This window comes from Grammomys surdaster, unplaced genomic scaffold (genome assembly GCF_004785775.1).
Source record: "Grammomys surdaster isolate TR1022 unplaced genomic scaffold, NIH_TR_1.0 183, whole genome shotgun sequence".
Classification (NCBI taxonomy): domain Eukaryota; kingdom Metazoa; phylum Chordata; class Mammalia; order Rodentia; family Muridae; genus Grammomys; species Grammomys surdaster.
Genome location: NW_021604628.1, coordinates 3295376 through 3311324, shown reverse-complemented (window position 1 = coordinate 3311324; position 15949 = coordinate 3295376). Strand labels below are relative to the sequence as shown.

The 15949-nt window shown below is 52.9% G+C and overlaps 1 protein-coding gene across 1 annotated transcript in view; it reads right to left on the bottom strand.

The window, feature by feature from the left end:
- Positions 1-3259: 3259 nt before the first annotated feature.
- The window catches only part of Rrp1 (ribosomal RNA processing 1), a 13992-nt gene continuing 1302 nt past the window's right edge, over positions 3260-15949 (bottom strand). Inside the window, exons 2-13 of the mRNA XM_028767936.1 lie at positions 15807-15889; positions 15497-15554; positions 13741-13826; positions 12939-13000; positions 10125-10254; positions 9974-10038; positions 9542-9849; positions 8150-8229; positions 7254-7351; positions 7004-7023; positions 6354-6470; positions 3260-5419 (exon numbers count right to left, since the gene is read on the bottom strand). Of these exons, the coding sequence (XP_028623769.1) occupies positions 5232-5419; positions 6354-6470; positions 7004-7023; positions 7254-7351; positions 8150-8229; positions 9542-9849; positions 9974-10038; positions 10125-10254; positions 12939-13000; positions 13741-13826; positions 15497-15554; positions 15807-15889 (1295 nt within the window). The 3' untranslated portion in view covers positions 3260-5231. The remainder of the gene's footprint in view (positions 5420-6353; positions 6471-7003; positions 7024-7253; positions 7352-8149; positions 8230-9541; positions 9850-9973; positions 10039-10124; positions 10255-12938; positions 13001-13740; positions 13827-15496; positions 15555-15806; positions 15890-15949) is intronic.

The following is a 15949-nucleotide window of genomic DNA, read 5'->3' as shown; positions in this document are numbered from 1 at the left end:
TCCTTTTCCTTCCTTCCTTCCTTTCTTTCTTTCTTTCTTTCTTTCTTTCTTTCTTTCTTTCTTTCTTTCTTTTTTTCCGAGACAGGGTTTCTCTGTGTAGCCCTGGCTGTCCTGGAACTCACTCTGTAGACCAGGCTAGCCTCGAACTCTCGAACTCAGAAATCCGCCTGCCTCTGCCTCCCAAGTGCTGGGATTAAAGGCGTGCACCACCACTGTGGCTGTTTGTTTGATTTTTGAGACAGGGTGTGTCTGTGTAACGGCCCTGGCTGTCCTGGAACTCACTTTATAGACCAGGCTATCAGACTAGCCTTACACTCTCAGAGCTCCACCTGCCTCTGTGCTGGGATTAAAGGTGTACGCCACCACGCCCGACCAGCTGTTTTAACTTTCTAGAATAAAGCAAACAGCCATCCACACTCCTAGGCAGGCATCAACAGAATGGAAACTAGGCAGGTGTAGGGAGTAGTGGACAGACAGGATAACTCACAGGCTGGGAGAGTCACATGGGTGGCACTGGCCCTCTGGGCACTATGTGCCTCCACTTGGACCAGCAGGCTGACCTGACACAGGAAAATCCTGGTTTTCCTGCTTTGACTGCACCTGGTGGCCCCAGAGACAACTCTCCAACCCAGTGGGCTTCCAGAGGCCCCAGGCATCACTGATACTGGGCAGGGCTATGGTGTGGGTGCCTTTGTCACATCCCTTGGCTGGGGCCTGGCCTACTGGAACCAGTCAGAGGACTCCATTTTAGTGCAGAAATCCCAGTTGGGGACTCCCTTTTCTGTTCAAGGCAGTAAAGCCTGGCTCAGTCCAATCACAGAGACTCTCAGGCAGAGGAACTGATGCCTGTTTTTTTATTTTTAGGCTACTGTTTGGTTGGGGAGGGGGCCCATCCTTCTTATGCTCCCCTAGCATGAGCTAGAGGTGACTTAAGCTTACTTGCCAAAACAGTCTGTTTTTTAGATTAATCCCAGGAAGGAGGAGGAGGAGGAGGAAAAGGAGGAAGAGGAGGAGGAGGAGGAAGAGGAGGAGGAGGAGGAAGAGGAGGAGGAGGAGGAGGAGGAAGAGGAGGAGAAGGAGGTAGAGAGAGAGAAAGAGAGACCTCTACTTCCCATAAAGTCAGAACTTGGTAATATTGTGACAAAAACCACTTATCCAGAGAGAATCAAAGTCTGGTTAGAAGCAGAGGTGGGTTGGAGACTCCTGACAGGACCCGCAGGTAACGGAGGCAAGGTGCACTTCAGTGGTTGAGAGGCATTGGGAAGAAAGTGCCTCCCTGCTTCCTTGAAGCTTGTTCCCTTGGAAACCACAGCCAGCGCTGAAGAAACTGGAGATGCTGGTGTGCTGCCTCCAGAGCCTTAACCAAGACCAGGCGGCCCCTAGTGGCCGATGCTGGAACTACACCTGGGGACTTACCCTGTCCCTCCCCCAAAGCTCTCTGCCGACAAGGAGCCCACGGTGATTTCAGCACGGGGTGTGTGTGTGGGGGGGGTGATTGATAGAGCAACTAAAACATGGGTAGAGGGGAACGGTGGGTGGGCAGACGATAGGAGATACACTCTAGGTGTTAGGAAAGGTAGAGAAGCAGATGGAAGGCTACAAAGAGGCATGAGTGCTTGACAGATGGGTGGAGACAGCGGGAGCGTGTGTGTGTGCAAGCAAGCTCATAGGCACAGGCTGAAGAGCTGTTCTATAGTGTGACCTTCCTGGAGATGTGATGGACCAGATAAGGGAAAAGAGATGCCAAGGGAAGGATCGGAGACATCTTCAGCCAGAACCTGCTGGCAGCTACCTCAGTTAGAGAAGTGGTGGTGTGCTCCCTTCAGCAGGGTCCTGTGGTCCTCCCCGGGGCAAGACACAGGTCACTGTATCTCAGCTTGTGATCACTGCTGATCCACAGGCTGTCCTCACCCCCCAAGGCTACTGCAGAGCATACAGCCTACCTAGATTTTTCCCAAGTTGGCTCCAGAGGGAGGGAGGGGGGCGCTCTTTCTTTTGGGGGTGATGAAAGGTTCTAAAATAGGCTGTTGCTCTGCACCTGTGATATGCCATCAAACTGGACATTTATGGCATTCGAACAGAATTCCACTTGTTTACTTATGTATTCATTCATTAATTCATTTTGAGGCAGAGTCTCTCTACATAGCCCTGGCTATTCTGGAACGCTAGACCAGACTGGCCTCAGACTCAGAGATCTGCCTGCCTCTGCCTCCTAAAGGAATTAAAGATGTGCACCACCACTGCCCGGCCAAACCAAGGATTTTTTTGTTTTGTTTTTTTTTCGAGACAGGGTTTCTCTGTGTAGTCCTGGTCGTCCTGGAACTCACTCGGTAGACCAGGCTGGCCTCGAAGTTGGAAATCCACCTGCCTCTGCCTCCCAAGTGCTGGGATTAAAGGCGTGCGCCACCACCGCCCAGCAAGGATTTTTTTTTAATCTTTTTTTTTCCCTTTAAAAATTTGTTTATGTATATGAGTACACTGTCGCTGTCTTCAGACACATCAGAAGAGGGCACTGATTCCTCACTTCAGATACCTATTGTAGATGGCAAGGACCTACCTCCCTGCATCAGTACCAAGGACTCCCTCTCTCCTGTGTGTTCATGTGTGTGTGTTCATGTGTGTATGGGATTGGGGAGGGGTCTGTTTTCTGACAGAGGTCACACAGTCAGAGGCAGAGCCTCTCCTGGACTGTCACCTCCTTAGGTCAACTGAACTGTCCAGGAAAGAACAAGGTAGACCAGGTGAGCACCCACGTGGACTGCCACACCCAACAGGGCAGGGCAGGGCAGGCTCCCACACTGTGAACAGGAGGTACGGCTGGATCATCTGGTTCACTCTCACAGCCTGGGGCTGTATGGAGGTGGCCAAGCCACAGACGGTCAGGTGAAGGCCACACGGCAGGGTCACACAGGGAACAGGGGCTATCACATGGAAGCCTACAACAGGTCAAGTTGATAAGCTTCAAAAAAGCCTGGTTGTTTTTCAAACAGCTGCCCTGGCAGCTGCACTCCTGGGTATTTCCAGGAAATATTCAAAAAGGACGGCCGCTGGCACCCAGGTCTGCTGCCATGTTCCCACACTAGAGTCTGGCACCAGCTGGCAGCCTTAGTGGCACCGGCCTGGGGCCCATGAGACGTTGGCGTGGCTGCTGTCTCACTGGTGGCCTCCACAGCTCTAGGCATGGCCCCTGGGCCAACTCCGCCACCCCCACGGCGCTTGGCTTAACCCCAGTACCCGGTAGAAATAAGACTCTTAATGCTTAAAGTTAACCAATGAATTTATATATCAGCAAATACTTAAATCACAAGATGCCCGCACAGATTAGACACGTTATCCCATCTATCCTAACCGTTTCAAGGTCTGGTTAAAGCCTCGCTCATGAACTTACATCTCTGCTGCATTTTCTCTCTCCGGTTTCTCCCTGCATTCCTGTCTCTGCCTCCCTTTCCCCTATCCAATCATAGGCTTCCTACTGCAAATAGATTGGACAGGGAAATTTCTGCCACACCTGGGTGTCTCCCCGAGAGCAGTAAAGACGCAAGCGCACAGTGTACACCTGAGCAACACGATTCCCTTACAGCTGAGGACACACTCCAAGTGCGCACAGGCATAATGAAACATATTCTAAGTGGGGTTATCTACCTCAGGAAGCTCCGGCACAGGCTACAGGCATAAGCCATGAGAACGGCTCAGTGAAATGCAAAGACCATGCACCACACAATCCCAAGTACGCATGTGCAGAGCAGGGGGCCCAGCAGACATGACACAGATCAGAGGCGGCCAGCCCAGGGAGGGGTTGCTGGCCAAAGCACACCAGGCGTAACTGCTGGAGGCGGCACAGTTCTGAGACTATCCTAATAACTCAGGAATAAGACAGTGGGTGGATGGTGTGCCCTGTGCCCGCTCTCAAAGCTGTTCACACAGGATTAAAGATGACCACTTTCACACAGACGATGCTATCCTCTGGTGTGCGTGACACTGCCTGATGTCCATCAATAAGGACCCAGAGACGATGACAGGGAACTTGGTGATTCATGTCTGAAGTCAAGCAGTTACTAAAGAGACTGTGGACAGAGAAGTGCTTCACAAGGTGGTGCTGGGGGCAAGCCTTCCTCAGGACATAGGCGTGGAATCCCAGGGCCTCACTCAATAGCAGGAACTGCAGGAACTGTACTGCTCAGCTACAGACTTTAGAGCCAGAGTGTCACCACGTCCGGTGACTGTCCCAAGCGGAGCAGCTCTCTCTGCGGATGGTGATGCATACTACCCATGATGTCCCCAGTGTACTCTGGGACGTGCTTAAGCTACCACAACCTCCAGGGGCACACAGATTGCTTTGGCACTGTCCTCCCTTCCCATGACCCCTCGCCTGGCCTCCTGCAGCCCTGGCTGCCCCAGCGGTGACCCCAAGGGAGGAACAAGCACACAGCAGCAGAGCCCAAGTCTGCTCTACTCAGAATGAGAGCTCAGTCAGGTCATGCCTAGGCCGACTGCTGGGGGCTCAATAAATGCTGTGTATACAGTGTCCCAAAGAGAGGTGGTGACAACAGCCAGGCCTTTCTGCCATGGCCTAGTCACCTCAGTCACAGGAACCTCCTGAAAACCCTCAACAGTGTAAGTCTGAGACTCGAGCACAAAGCATGACCCCAGGGGTACCTGGCAGGCTCTTGGCAAGGGTTTTCAGATACACATAAACACAAAAGTAGTTGAAAATACACACATCACCCAGGAAATGACACCTACTCCCCCACCCCCACCCACCTAGATATACACAAAGGGGAGAGGCGGCCATGTGCCGTAAGGACCCGCAGTTTATTATGTGGGCAGCCCAGGGCGGAGGGGACAGTGGCCACACAGTTACTTGGTTTTGTTTTCCTTAAAGCGGGGGGAAGGAAACTGAGACAGGGTTTTACTCTGCGACCCAGGCTGGACTCAAGTCTTTAGATCTTCTGGCCTCTCTGGCTAGGATTGGGCAGGGCCATAGCATATGTATGTACAAGTGAAATTGTGAGTGTTTGAAGTGAATTTCTGATATGCGGGTCACGCCTCTGAGGCAGGAGCATTCTCGAAGGCCAGGACTAAACCAAGGGTCTCCTCTACCATCCTCCTCCTGCCCCTCCCCTGTAGGAGGCTTAGAACCTCCGGCATCCAGAGGCCGCAGGAGCGTGCCCAACTACCCTGCCCCATTCCACCACATGCCAAAGGAGGCCAGCCGGCCTGGGCCGTGCATCTCACTTCTGTGATGACTGCTTCCTCTTCCTCTGTGGTTGCTGGACTCCAGCCCCCTTGGCTCTAGCCCCAGTTTTCCTCCTCTTCCCAGGAGGCTCTCTTTGGCCAGCCTTCTCATCCGTCTTCCTGCTCCTCTTCCTTTTCCTTCCTGGGTTTGGGCCTGCACTTGAGGTTTCTGCCTCGCTCCCCACTGTGGACAGAGTGAGACCCGTGATCAAGCTGCTGGGACAATATGGCGTATTTCAGTCACCTGACTCTTTAACTGCAGTGCCAGCCATGCCTGCTGACCAGGGGGCACCCATGTTGTGTGAACTTCGATCTGGGTACCAGGATGATGCCAGGGAGGGCTGGACTCAAGAACTGATCCCCAGAAAATCTAGCCAGAAGACAGGATGAAGGGCCCAGACATGGAGCAGGGTGTCAAGACAGTGCAGGAAGAGAGGTAGAGATGGCTATCTGACAAGAGGACCAGGGGCCATACCCCAAGGCCAGCAAACATAATTCAACCTGCTCTGTCAGAGCTGAAAGACAGTGTCTGGTCTGAGGCTGGGGCCAGGCCAAGGGCAGGCTGGTGAGAAGATACTGCCCAGTTGGGACCAATATGGATGAGCCTCAGTGCGGAGATAGCTGGGCCAGAGACAGGGTGAATACAGTGACCCTTCACAGGGCAGATCCTAGGTTAGCACATGACAAGGTTAGCATGTGAAAAGACTGTCAGCTCAGGCAGGGCCACTGACGAAGTACAGCAGGCCTTGGACACACTTTAGCAAGAGTGCCATAAGCCAGCACATACAGAGCAGGAAGGCTAGGGCTAGAGGACCTGAAACCAACAGGTACATGGGTGGAGAGAGTCAGGGTCATGAAGGAGACAGGACAGATGAGGCTCAGATCAAAGATGGCAAGAGAGTCAAAGAGAGGTGGTCTAGCCAGAGCACAGGCACCACAGACTGGGGGCGGTCCCCACTTCTGACCAAAAAAGGAAGAGTGACAAGTCCCCAGGGGTCCTCAGGCCAGGGATACTGGGGGCGTTTGTGCATGAAGGAAGTCTTAGGCAAAGGCAGGGCAGGCAGGGGAGACAAGGGAGGGGAGGCAGCCCATGTGCTAATCGTCACCCAGGGTCCTACCTTCCTTATCCTGGGGCTGCGGTTTGGGCAAGCGCTTCTTTTTCTTCTTCCGTTCCCGCCTCCCTTCCAGCAGCTTCTTGTAGGCTTTTTCAGGGACGTCATCCTCAGGGAAAGTGCCTGAGAACCAGGGTGACAGTCAGGGTGCTGGGGGAACAGGTTACCTCCATGCTGCCAGGCCTGCTCACATACCAGACTCCACGTGTTTAACCAAGACGCTGACATCCGTGTCTCGGTCCACATAGCCCCAGCTCAGGACCAGGGAAATGGAGGCAATCTGAGGCACACGCGCCTTGCCACTGTCTATTCTGTCTGGGCTGTCCAGGCTTATGCTGGGAGTGCATGAGGCTACACATGCACAGTGGTGACCTCTGCACTGCAGCGGGCTCCTGGGCACCAGTACAAACCCATCACACGCACAGCACACAAACACTCCAGTGTGAACTCCATCTAGAGATACTGGACCCGGGTTCAGGGCCTGCATGAAGCACCTCTCAGCCTAACTCTTCCCCCACCAGGTCACAGACTGCTGTAGACCTCTCGTGTGTGTGTGTGTGTGTGTGTGTGTGTGTGTGTGTGTGTGTGTTTGTGCACGCGCGCACGTGTGTACACATGTATTGGGGCGACCATCTCCATGTTCACAAGATCCTCACCTCCAGCCAGGTCCCGCAGCCTGAAAGAGAAGACAGACAACATCAGAGCTCAGCTGAGGCTCTGCTGGACTAGGCCTCGTGGGGACCCGCTCAGGGAGACGCCTTCCTAACTTCTGACTTTCCCCGGCTCAGGCTACCTCCTCACAGGACAACACACAGGAGTCAAGGGACAGGGGTGGGGCTGGGTAATAAGCAAACAGCTGACCTCCAGAAGGAGGCAGCAGGGTCGAGGCCAGGCCTCCTAACTCACTTTTGGATTACTTTGTAGAGGCGCTTCCTGTTCTGAGAAGGGGTGCTCTGTCTACTGGCGAGCTCGAACAGTCTGTTAGCAACTGCCTCGTAGTCAAACTGTTTCAAAAAGATGCGAGAAACACAAGATTCAGTCTGTGTCTACATGCCCCGAACACAAAACCCCACTTCCCCAGGCTGAGGAGACACTTGTCCATCAAAGGCATTCTCAGCCCAGCTTCAGGACCCCTCAGCATCCGCCAGCAAAGCCTGCAGAGACTCCAGCCCAACAGGCACCACCCCTGCCCAAAGGAAGCACCAAACGTCAGAAGGCAGCCTGGTCTCCAACTTCATCTCATTGTCTTTTTGCAACAGGGTCTTACTAGGTGGCTGGCCTGGAGCTCACCTCTGGGGGGCAGGGATTAGAGTCCCTCTAACTTTAACTCCCGACAGGCCACAGCAGACAGGTAGGAAGAAAAATGAAAACAGCCAACACATTCTATTTAACCCAAAATATCCAAACCTACTCATGGGATGGACTATCAGTAAAGCCTTCCTGACATCTGACCTCTCCAATCCGGGTGACCCGTTTCTTGAGCTGACTCAGAGCTATGACCCAGATGCAGACCACTAAGCCTGTGCCACCCTCAAGGCCAGCACCCCAATAATAGGATCAGACCTGGGGGTGCGGGCCACTCGCTCAAAGCATAAGAAATGCCACAGGGGTGCAGCGAGGCTGGCACAGCCCTGGCACCAATCTCTCAGCAGTGACCAGGAGTTTCCCAGAGGCCTGTTACCCATCCTTCCCTGAAAGCCAGCCTCCATGAAGGCTGTCTGCACATCCCTGTTGCTGTCCTTCCCCCTGGCAGTGGGTCTAGAGATAAAGGCTAATCTTGTAGTCCAGACATGGATGCCTACCTGGAGGACAGGGCCAGTGTTTTCCTCGTCATCCCACGCCTGCCCCTTATCTGCCTCAGGGTCAGCCCTATGCATGGTGCCTAAAAACAAATACGGAGATTGAACTCGAGGTACCATGCCTAATGTAGGGGAACCCCAATACCAACACCAAGCCACTGAGGACCCTCTTGGTCATGCACTGACACAGGCTGGGAAGGGCACAAGCAGCTGGTCTCATGGCGAGCGCAGAGATGAGGAATAGGCATCCCAGGAGGGGAGTGTAGGTCAGTAGGAACCTTGGGCAGCAAAGGCAGATCCAGGTATCCCAGCAGAGACTTAGGCCAGGGACCACTGGAGCCATGCTTGGCTCAGCTCAGGACACTGAGCTGAGCTGTGTGCTCAGAACTGTGACAGCCATATCTACTTGGTGTGGGGCACAGTAGAGACGGGGCCCTGTTATGTTAGTTCTAGTGGCCTGGTTCTCCCTTGAGAGCCCAGGCTGGCCCTGAACATGGACAATCCTCCTGCCTCAGCCTCTCATGTGCCCCCACAGTCCACTCAGCACAGCCTTTAGGTGAAGGAATGTGGACAGCCGTCCTGTGGGACACTTTGGCAAGGCCGACAGCCGCAGGACAGCTGCTGTGGAGACTGGCTGATGAGTCACAGGCAGGGACCGATGGGGCTTGCCTGAGGAACTCTCAGGATGACTGGGCTACCAAGAAAGGGAAGTTAAGACAAAGACAGGGAAGACACACGGGATGCCAGGCAGTGTGTCCACTGACCCACAAGAAGGGGGGTCCCAGAGCTGACACCCAAACTGAAAGAGGACCCTCTCTGAGACTCCATGACCACAGCATCTAGACAAAGAAAGCCAAGCTAGGCCCAGTGAGACCAGAAGCCTGGCCTAAACCCAGGAGCGATGAGGGGGCCATTTACAAGTAGAGCACGCAGGGCATTCATTTGTCCCCCTGTGCACTGTGATCAGACACAGACTGTCTGGAGGGCAGGGCCAGGGCAGGGGCAGGGCAGGGCTGAGGAACACAGAGGAAAGGTGACTGATGGCAGCGGAGGATCCAGGTGAAGGAGCCGGGGACGAGTTTGGGTGTGACGCGAGCTCAGAGCAGTTCCGAGTGCATATGGCCTGAGTCTCATCACCAACACTACCCAACCCAGAAACAAAACCAGGGTGCATGCTCCCTGTGAACACGGAGGCCAGGACCACACAGGACCAAGGGAGCACCAGAGCCGAGATGGGAGCACTCCAGGAACTGAGCTGGGAGTCAAGCGCTGAGACAGACTTAGGAGAATAAACCAAACGTACTTCATGCCACGCAATACGGGGCTCTGGAGAGAACAGCCAGGGGACGGCTGCAACAATCCAGCAAGGGCCTAGGACAGGCTGGGGCTCCTCACCTGCAGGCAGCTTCTTGGGTGGTGTGTCCTGCAGATCCTGCTCGCCCTCTGAGGACTCGTCAGTGTCACCATCATCACTGTCACCATCGTCACTGTCACCATCGTCACTGTCACCATCCTCATCGCCACCATCCTCATCGCCACCATCGTCATTGTCACCATCGTCACCGCCACCGCTGTCACCACCCGAGGCTTCGCCCTCTCCACTCTGTGTGTCCAGCTCATTCATGATGTCCTCTATGGCCAGGGGAGCCTGTTCCACAATCGTCTCAAAGATGCTCTGAAGGATCTTATGCAGAACGAGGGAGCTGAGGGTGAAGAAGAGGCCAGACAGCCCATTAGTGTGGACTCCCAGATGCCCTGTGACGCTCCCAGCATCAAGGACCAGTGGCCACTGCAGCCCGAGGGGACGGCGAGCTGTCCACCACTTACTCCTTAGTGCGGGCTGCTATCTGGCAGAAGGGGTCAATGAACTGCAGGTTCTGGTTCGCGGTGAGCTAGGAGGAAACCAAGAGATGGGAGGTGTGCTCAATGCTGGACACATGCACCATACCCCCACAGCCCTCACCCGAGCCCGCCTCACCTCTGCAGCACCCACTTTGGTCAGCTCTTCCAGAAAGATCTCTAGGAAGTGGCTCTTCACCCCACTAGGGGCCTGGCTTTCAGGGTTCAGTATCTCGGTGGTTAGCAGCTCCAGCAGCTGCTCAATATGTCTGAAGAGAGAGGAGGGAAGAACACTGTGGCAGCCATGCTGATGTAGGTCTGTGGTACCCTGTGCCCTCCACATGGGTTCTGGAAGGAACAGGCATGCGCAGGCAGATATCATCATCCACAAACACACCTGACCTTTCACACCCATACACAAAGACCTAAGCAGCTCTGGGTCTGAGCAGCACAAGGGAGTCCTGCTGGCCCAGGTCTGTGTGACACATGTCAGGAGTCTGGCTCTGGGCCACAAATATATGGCTGAATATACCAGAATATACACAGGCCTTCTGTATCTTCAAGACACAAGTGAAAATATGGTCACTGAGATGCTCTGCAAACCGATCCTCACTACTTGGAAAAGGTATCAGGTCAGGACAGACAAGAGGCAAAGAGGAAGGTACACTGACAAGGGCTGGGGCCATAGGCCCCCGACTGGCTCCCCAGGCCCTGCTGTATGCCGGTTGGTTGGAGGAAGCTATGCAGCTGTCACACTCTTGGGCACACAGGTTACACTGTCTCAGAGCCCTGGGCCTAGTACCTGAGGACACGCAGTCCTCAGTACTCGGTGCACCTGACACCCCTAACCAGTTGACAATGTAGTCTCTCCACCACCTGGAACTGTGGCATGTGCTGTCTCAGAACTCCCTGGACAGCTTCAGCAAACAGTCACTAACCACAGAAAAGTGATATTTTACCAGGCTCTGGGGGAAAGAAGCCAAAGGCAAGATGAGGCATAAAACTCAGAGAGAGACCAGAGTCAGATGAGCTCTAGATGACACTACCCCATGTGGCAAACACCAGAAACACCTGAGCCAGGCTGTGCCACATCAGACAAATACATCGTATGGGGCTCCGCCAAGGCCAGGAAGGGACCAGGGCCCTTCAGGGTGTGCTCCAAAACCAGCACTGTTACCACGAGGAAGTTGTGACAGTGAATCAAAGAACATTAACTAAATTAAAAATGCTACCATAAATTTTGTGTAAGTCACTAGGAACCCACAACTGAGTCTTGAAATGACTAAGAGACACAGGTCTCAAAGTCTCCAACAGCAATTAAAAAAGAAGTCACTCGAAACTAGGGCCAAGAGAGCCCTGAAGCAGGATAGCTCAGACCACCACAGCCCAGCATGTGCTCATTCTCTGAGAGGAGGCGGTGTGTGTGTCTGTCTGTCTGTCTGTATGTATGTATGTCTAGCTTTCACAGTGGATGTCTGATCTTGAGTGGTCTGATCAGGCCACAGCTCCCTGTCAGCACTGTTGACAACTTGCAATCACATCTTTTCTCCTAGGCCTTTCTCCTCTTGCTGCCATCAACAGGGCAAAAAGAAAAAAAAAAAAATCCCCGTGCAGTACCCTGTAGACACACTATGCAGACACACCCGCACTGCTCTGCGGGACTTCCAAATCAACTACTGTTGGGTGGGGTTAATCTTACTCTTTGGGTCAACCCGCATGGTGGTGCACAACTTTAATCCCAGCACTCAGTGGGCAGAAGCAGATCTCTGTGAGCTCAAGGCCAGCCTGGTCTACACAGTGAGTTACAAGCCAAGCAGAGCTATGAAGAGAAACAGCATCTCAAAAAAAAAATAAGAAAGAAAGAAAGAAAAAAAAGAAGAGGAAGAAGAAGAAGAGGAAGGAGAAGAAGAAGTGGAGTTGTTGATGGTACCTAAAAGTTAGGAAAAAAGTTGGAAAATTTCTACTTAAAAAAATGTTACATGAGCCGGGCGGTGGTGGCGCACGTCTTTAATCCCAGCACTTGGGAGGCAGAGGCAGGAGGATTTCTGAGTTCGAGAGTTCGAGGCTAGCCTGGTCTACCGAGTGAGTTCCAGGACAGCCAGGGCTACACAGAGAAACCCTGTCTCGAAAAACCAAAGGGGGGAAAAATGTTACATGAGAGGCTGGAGAGATGGCTCAGTGGTTAAGAGCACTGACTGCTCTTCCAGAGGTCCTGGAGTTCAATTCCCAGCAACCAAATGATGGTTCACAACCATCTCTAATGAGATCTGATGCCCTCTTCTGGTGTGTCTGAAGACAGCGACAGTGTACTCATATACATAAAATAAATAAACAATTCTTTATTTAAAAAAAAAACTGCTACATGAAAACATTTAGAAACCCACTTTGTGGTGTAGAACTCTGGCTGCCACAAGGGTTTGGAACCTGCTGCCCAAGCTTGGACAGAGACACAGGTGAGCAGGCCACACCTAGGAGTTAGCTCTCTACCTGGGTGTCCCAGAGGGCAGGATTAGAAGCAGAACCCCAGGGGAGCGGAAGCTACAGCCAAGGAAGTCAAGGTCAGATAAGAACACAGCCAACCATTGCTCGGAGGACATGGGCCACCTAAGCACTGTGGTCAAAAGGGGCCTGGATGAACCCGCTGGCAGCGCAGCTGCCCATACCATATGCCTGTTAAAGGGGAGGCCTTTGGCAGCACACGTGTTACGATCGACGTACACAATTCCAGTCAACTATAGAAATGACTGGGAGAACAGTTGGGGCAGGAGAATCTGAACCATTTCACCTCATAAAATTATCTTCATTCAGCACCACGTGTGGTACCAAGTTATGCAAAGGCTACCTGCCTACAACAAAGAATCACAAAAGGATCTCAGGACTCCTGGGATGAGCCAGAAAACGCAGGGCCAGGACCCTAGGCTGCCTGTGAGCCTGACTCTCGGGGTGGACCCACCTCTCTTCCCATCCTTGGATTTTCACAGCCTTTAGCGACTCATTCAGGACCATCCTCATGAGCTAGGATACAAAAGAAACTCACGTTAGGAAGAGGACAGTCTGCCAGTCAGGCTTCCCTGTGTCCCAGAAGCCAAGGCCACGGTCTGTCCCAAGGGGCAGAACTGGGCAGAGTGCTGCAGACAGAAGGGACATTGGGACATGGAACTAGGCCCTCAAGACCCTGGGCCTGGAGACCAAAGCTCTGGCACTTGGCTTCATGAACAACAGGAAGCCAGGCTCACCTAAGTGAGTGAGAACTATGAACTAGAGCTTACCAGAACGGTCAGGGCATGCACTGGGCTCTTCCCAGAGGAGGCAGAGTTACAACAAAGCCAAAGGTAAACCTGGGCCTCACTTCCCCTATTAAAAAAATACACTTAAAAAAAAAAATCTTTCAAAGAAAGAAATGGGCCCTCCTCATTGGCCAAGAGGAGCAAGACACCAGAGGAGAAGAAAGAAAACAGGAGACACACTGCAGACCAAGGGCCAAGTCCTCAGCCAGAAAAGGATCTTCACAGATGGGGGGACAAAGTCCCCTTTCTGCCATGTGCTAGGCCCAGGGCTCACTGGTGGTCAGAATGGCTTTACCTCCTTTAGGAGGGTTGAGGCAAAGCTCCTGCTTTGAACTCTTACTGGCCCTTAAGATGGGGACACTTCAGCTACAGCAGCCCTGCAGCCGAGTCCATTCCAAACCAGCCCTTGCTAACTCCCTCAGCCCGGTGGCTCGTGGGTCCCCTGCTTTGGTGCCACGTTTGTCTCACCATGTAGAACTTATCCAGGCGCAGTCTGTCAATGCCCACCCACTCCCGGATCATGGTCTGCCAGAAGGCCCGCAGGAACAGGTGCTCTAGGACAGAGAGAGGACAGACACATCAACCCTGGAGCCATGAGGAGGGAGAGGGGGGACAGCACAAACCTACAGAATCCTTCACTCATTCACAGGGCTCAGGGGTGAGGGTTTCCAGGCTCCACAGGAAAAAAACAAAACAAAAAACACTCAAATCAAGCTCACTCTGTTCTCTGAACAAATACACAAAGAAGCAAGTGCTGGGAAAAGGAGTGTCTACTGGGGACATATCTTCCCTAGGCCTCTTTGTCCCTGCCTTGGCTTGGACTAAGGCCCTCCTGACACCCAAGTGAGACCCTGAAGCCTGGCACTCGCCCAACTAGGTCCAATAACACTGCAGGTAACAGATGAGTCAGATATAGGATGCAGAGTCTGAAATGTGCCCCCCAAAATCTTACAGAGAAGCTCTAAACCACTGATACTTCAAAAATGTACCTGGAGTGAACAGGGGGTCCCTGCTCAGGGTACTAAAACAGGTCTTGAGGGTACACCCATCTACTCAGAATCTCTCAGAGAAGGTGCCATCCTAAGACAGGAGGAACCAGCCCTGAAGCCTTGGTACTGGGACACAAGGAAGACAACTTCCTCTTCTCTACAAAATTCTACACCAGCAAAGGGCTGTTTGGATGGCTCAGCCCTGGTGGCCTGGTCACCAGACTACCAAGTGGTCACTTCAGCTTTGATTCAGCAAAGCAACGTCCCTGCCAGTCCTCAGAGAGCAGGGAGCTCTGGTCCACTCTCTCTTTCACACACAGTTAAAGAGAGATCCGGATGTCATGATACACATCTGAGATGCTAACGTCCAGGGAAGGTGAAAAAGATCCCAAGTTCAAGGCCAGCCTGAGCGACACAGTGAGAACCTGTCTCCATAAAGAGGGGATGGGGGAAGGGATTCTCCCAAACTGAGATGTGCACATATCCCTCAACTTGCCAACTTCAATCTGATATAGCTAAAGCCCAGCTCGCTGAGGACAGGGGCGAGTGTGAGCATCCGGCTTCCCTGTCAGGACCGCCCTCAGACACGCTATGCCCCAGGGCTAAGCTAGCCTGAGGCAGGGTCTGGACCTCAGGATGTTTTAAAGGCTGCCTAAGCAATTTCATCAGGCAGGCGGAATGTGGGATACCGATGGGAATCAAAAAGCTAGAAAACACACAAGACGGTGATTCTCAATCCGTGAGTCTCCACCCCCTTTGGAAATCAAATGACTCTTTCACATTGGTCACCTAGGACCATTGGAAAACACAGAGATTTACATTACAATTCATAACAGTAGCAAGATTACAGTTATGGAGTAGCGATGAAAATAACTTTATGGCTGGGGGCCACCATGACACAGAGGAGCTGTATTAGAGGGTAGCAGCCTCAGGAGGGTTGACAGCCACTACACTTAAGAAAATGGGTGTCATGGCCGTCAGCTAAACGCCATGGGATCACACCACCAGCTGTCATACGCCATACCACTGCCTTTCATTCTTTTAGTCACATCTGTTTGGTAAACTGAGTGAGGCTGGCTGGGCACCGGGCTGTGTTGCACTCCACAAGCACCCACACAGCCGCCTCCCTGCAGCTTGCGTGAGGTTTGAGAACACACTGCTGCTGCATCAGTCCCCCTGGATCGCAGCGACTCTGGTGTTGACAGGGCCAGGCCTGGCTTCTGTGTGGTACTCACGTGCCTCCATAGTCTGAAAAGCATGGACAAGCTGGGCAATGGTCGTTCCTAGTTCTTCCTGTGAGGGAGACAGGAAGCACACCCTCAGGCCTTGAAGCACTGTGCTCTGACAGCAAACACTACCAATACACTTCAAAGGCCGTGTCTCCTTGCTCGCAAAAGGCCTACTCTGCAGGAGACATCAGACTTTCTCTATTAACAGCAGGAGTCAGTGTTGGCCATGTTAAGGGGTGGGGGGACTACACACATGCTTCTCAGTCCCCCACCAACTCCTGTGAAGGTTTTTTCAGCTACCTTCCCATGCACCCACCTGCTGGAGAGGCTTGTCCTGCATCCACATGCAATAAAACAGTCCTTTCCATACTTTTATCAGTTCATCTGGAGTAAAACCACCTGCATCACAAAAGCAATAGTGAGACTCGGTGAACCCTGAAATCTACCTTTCCGAGCCAG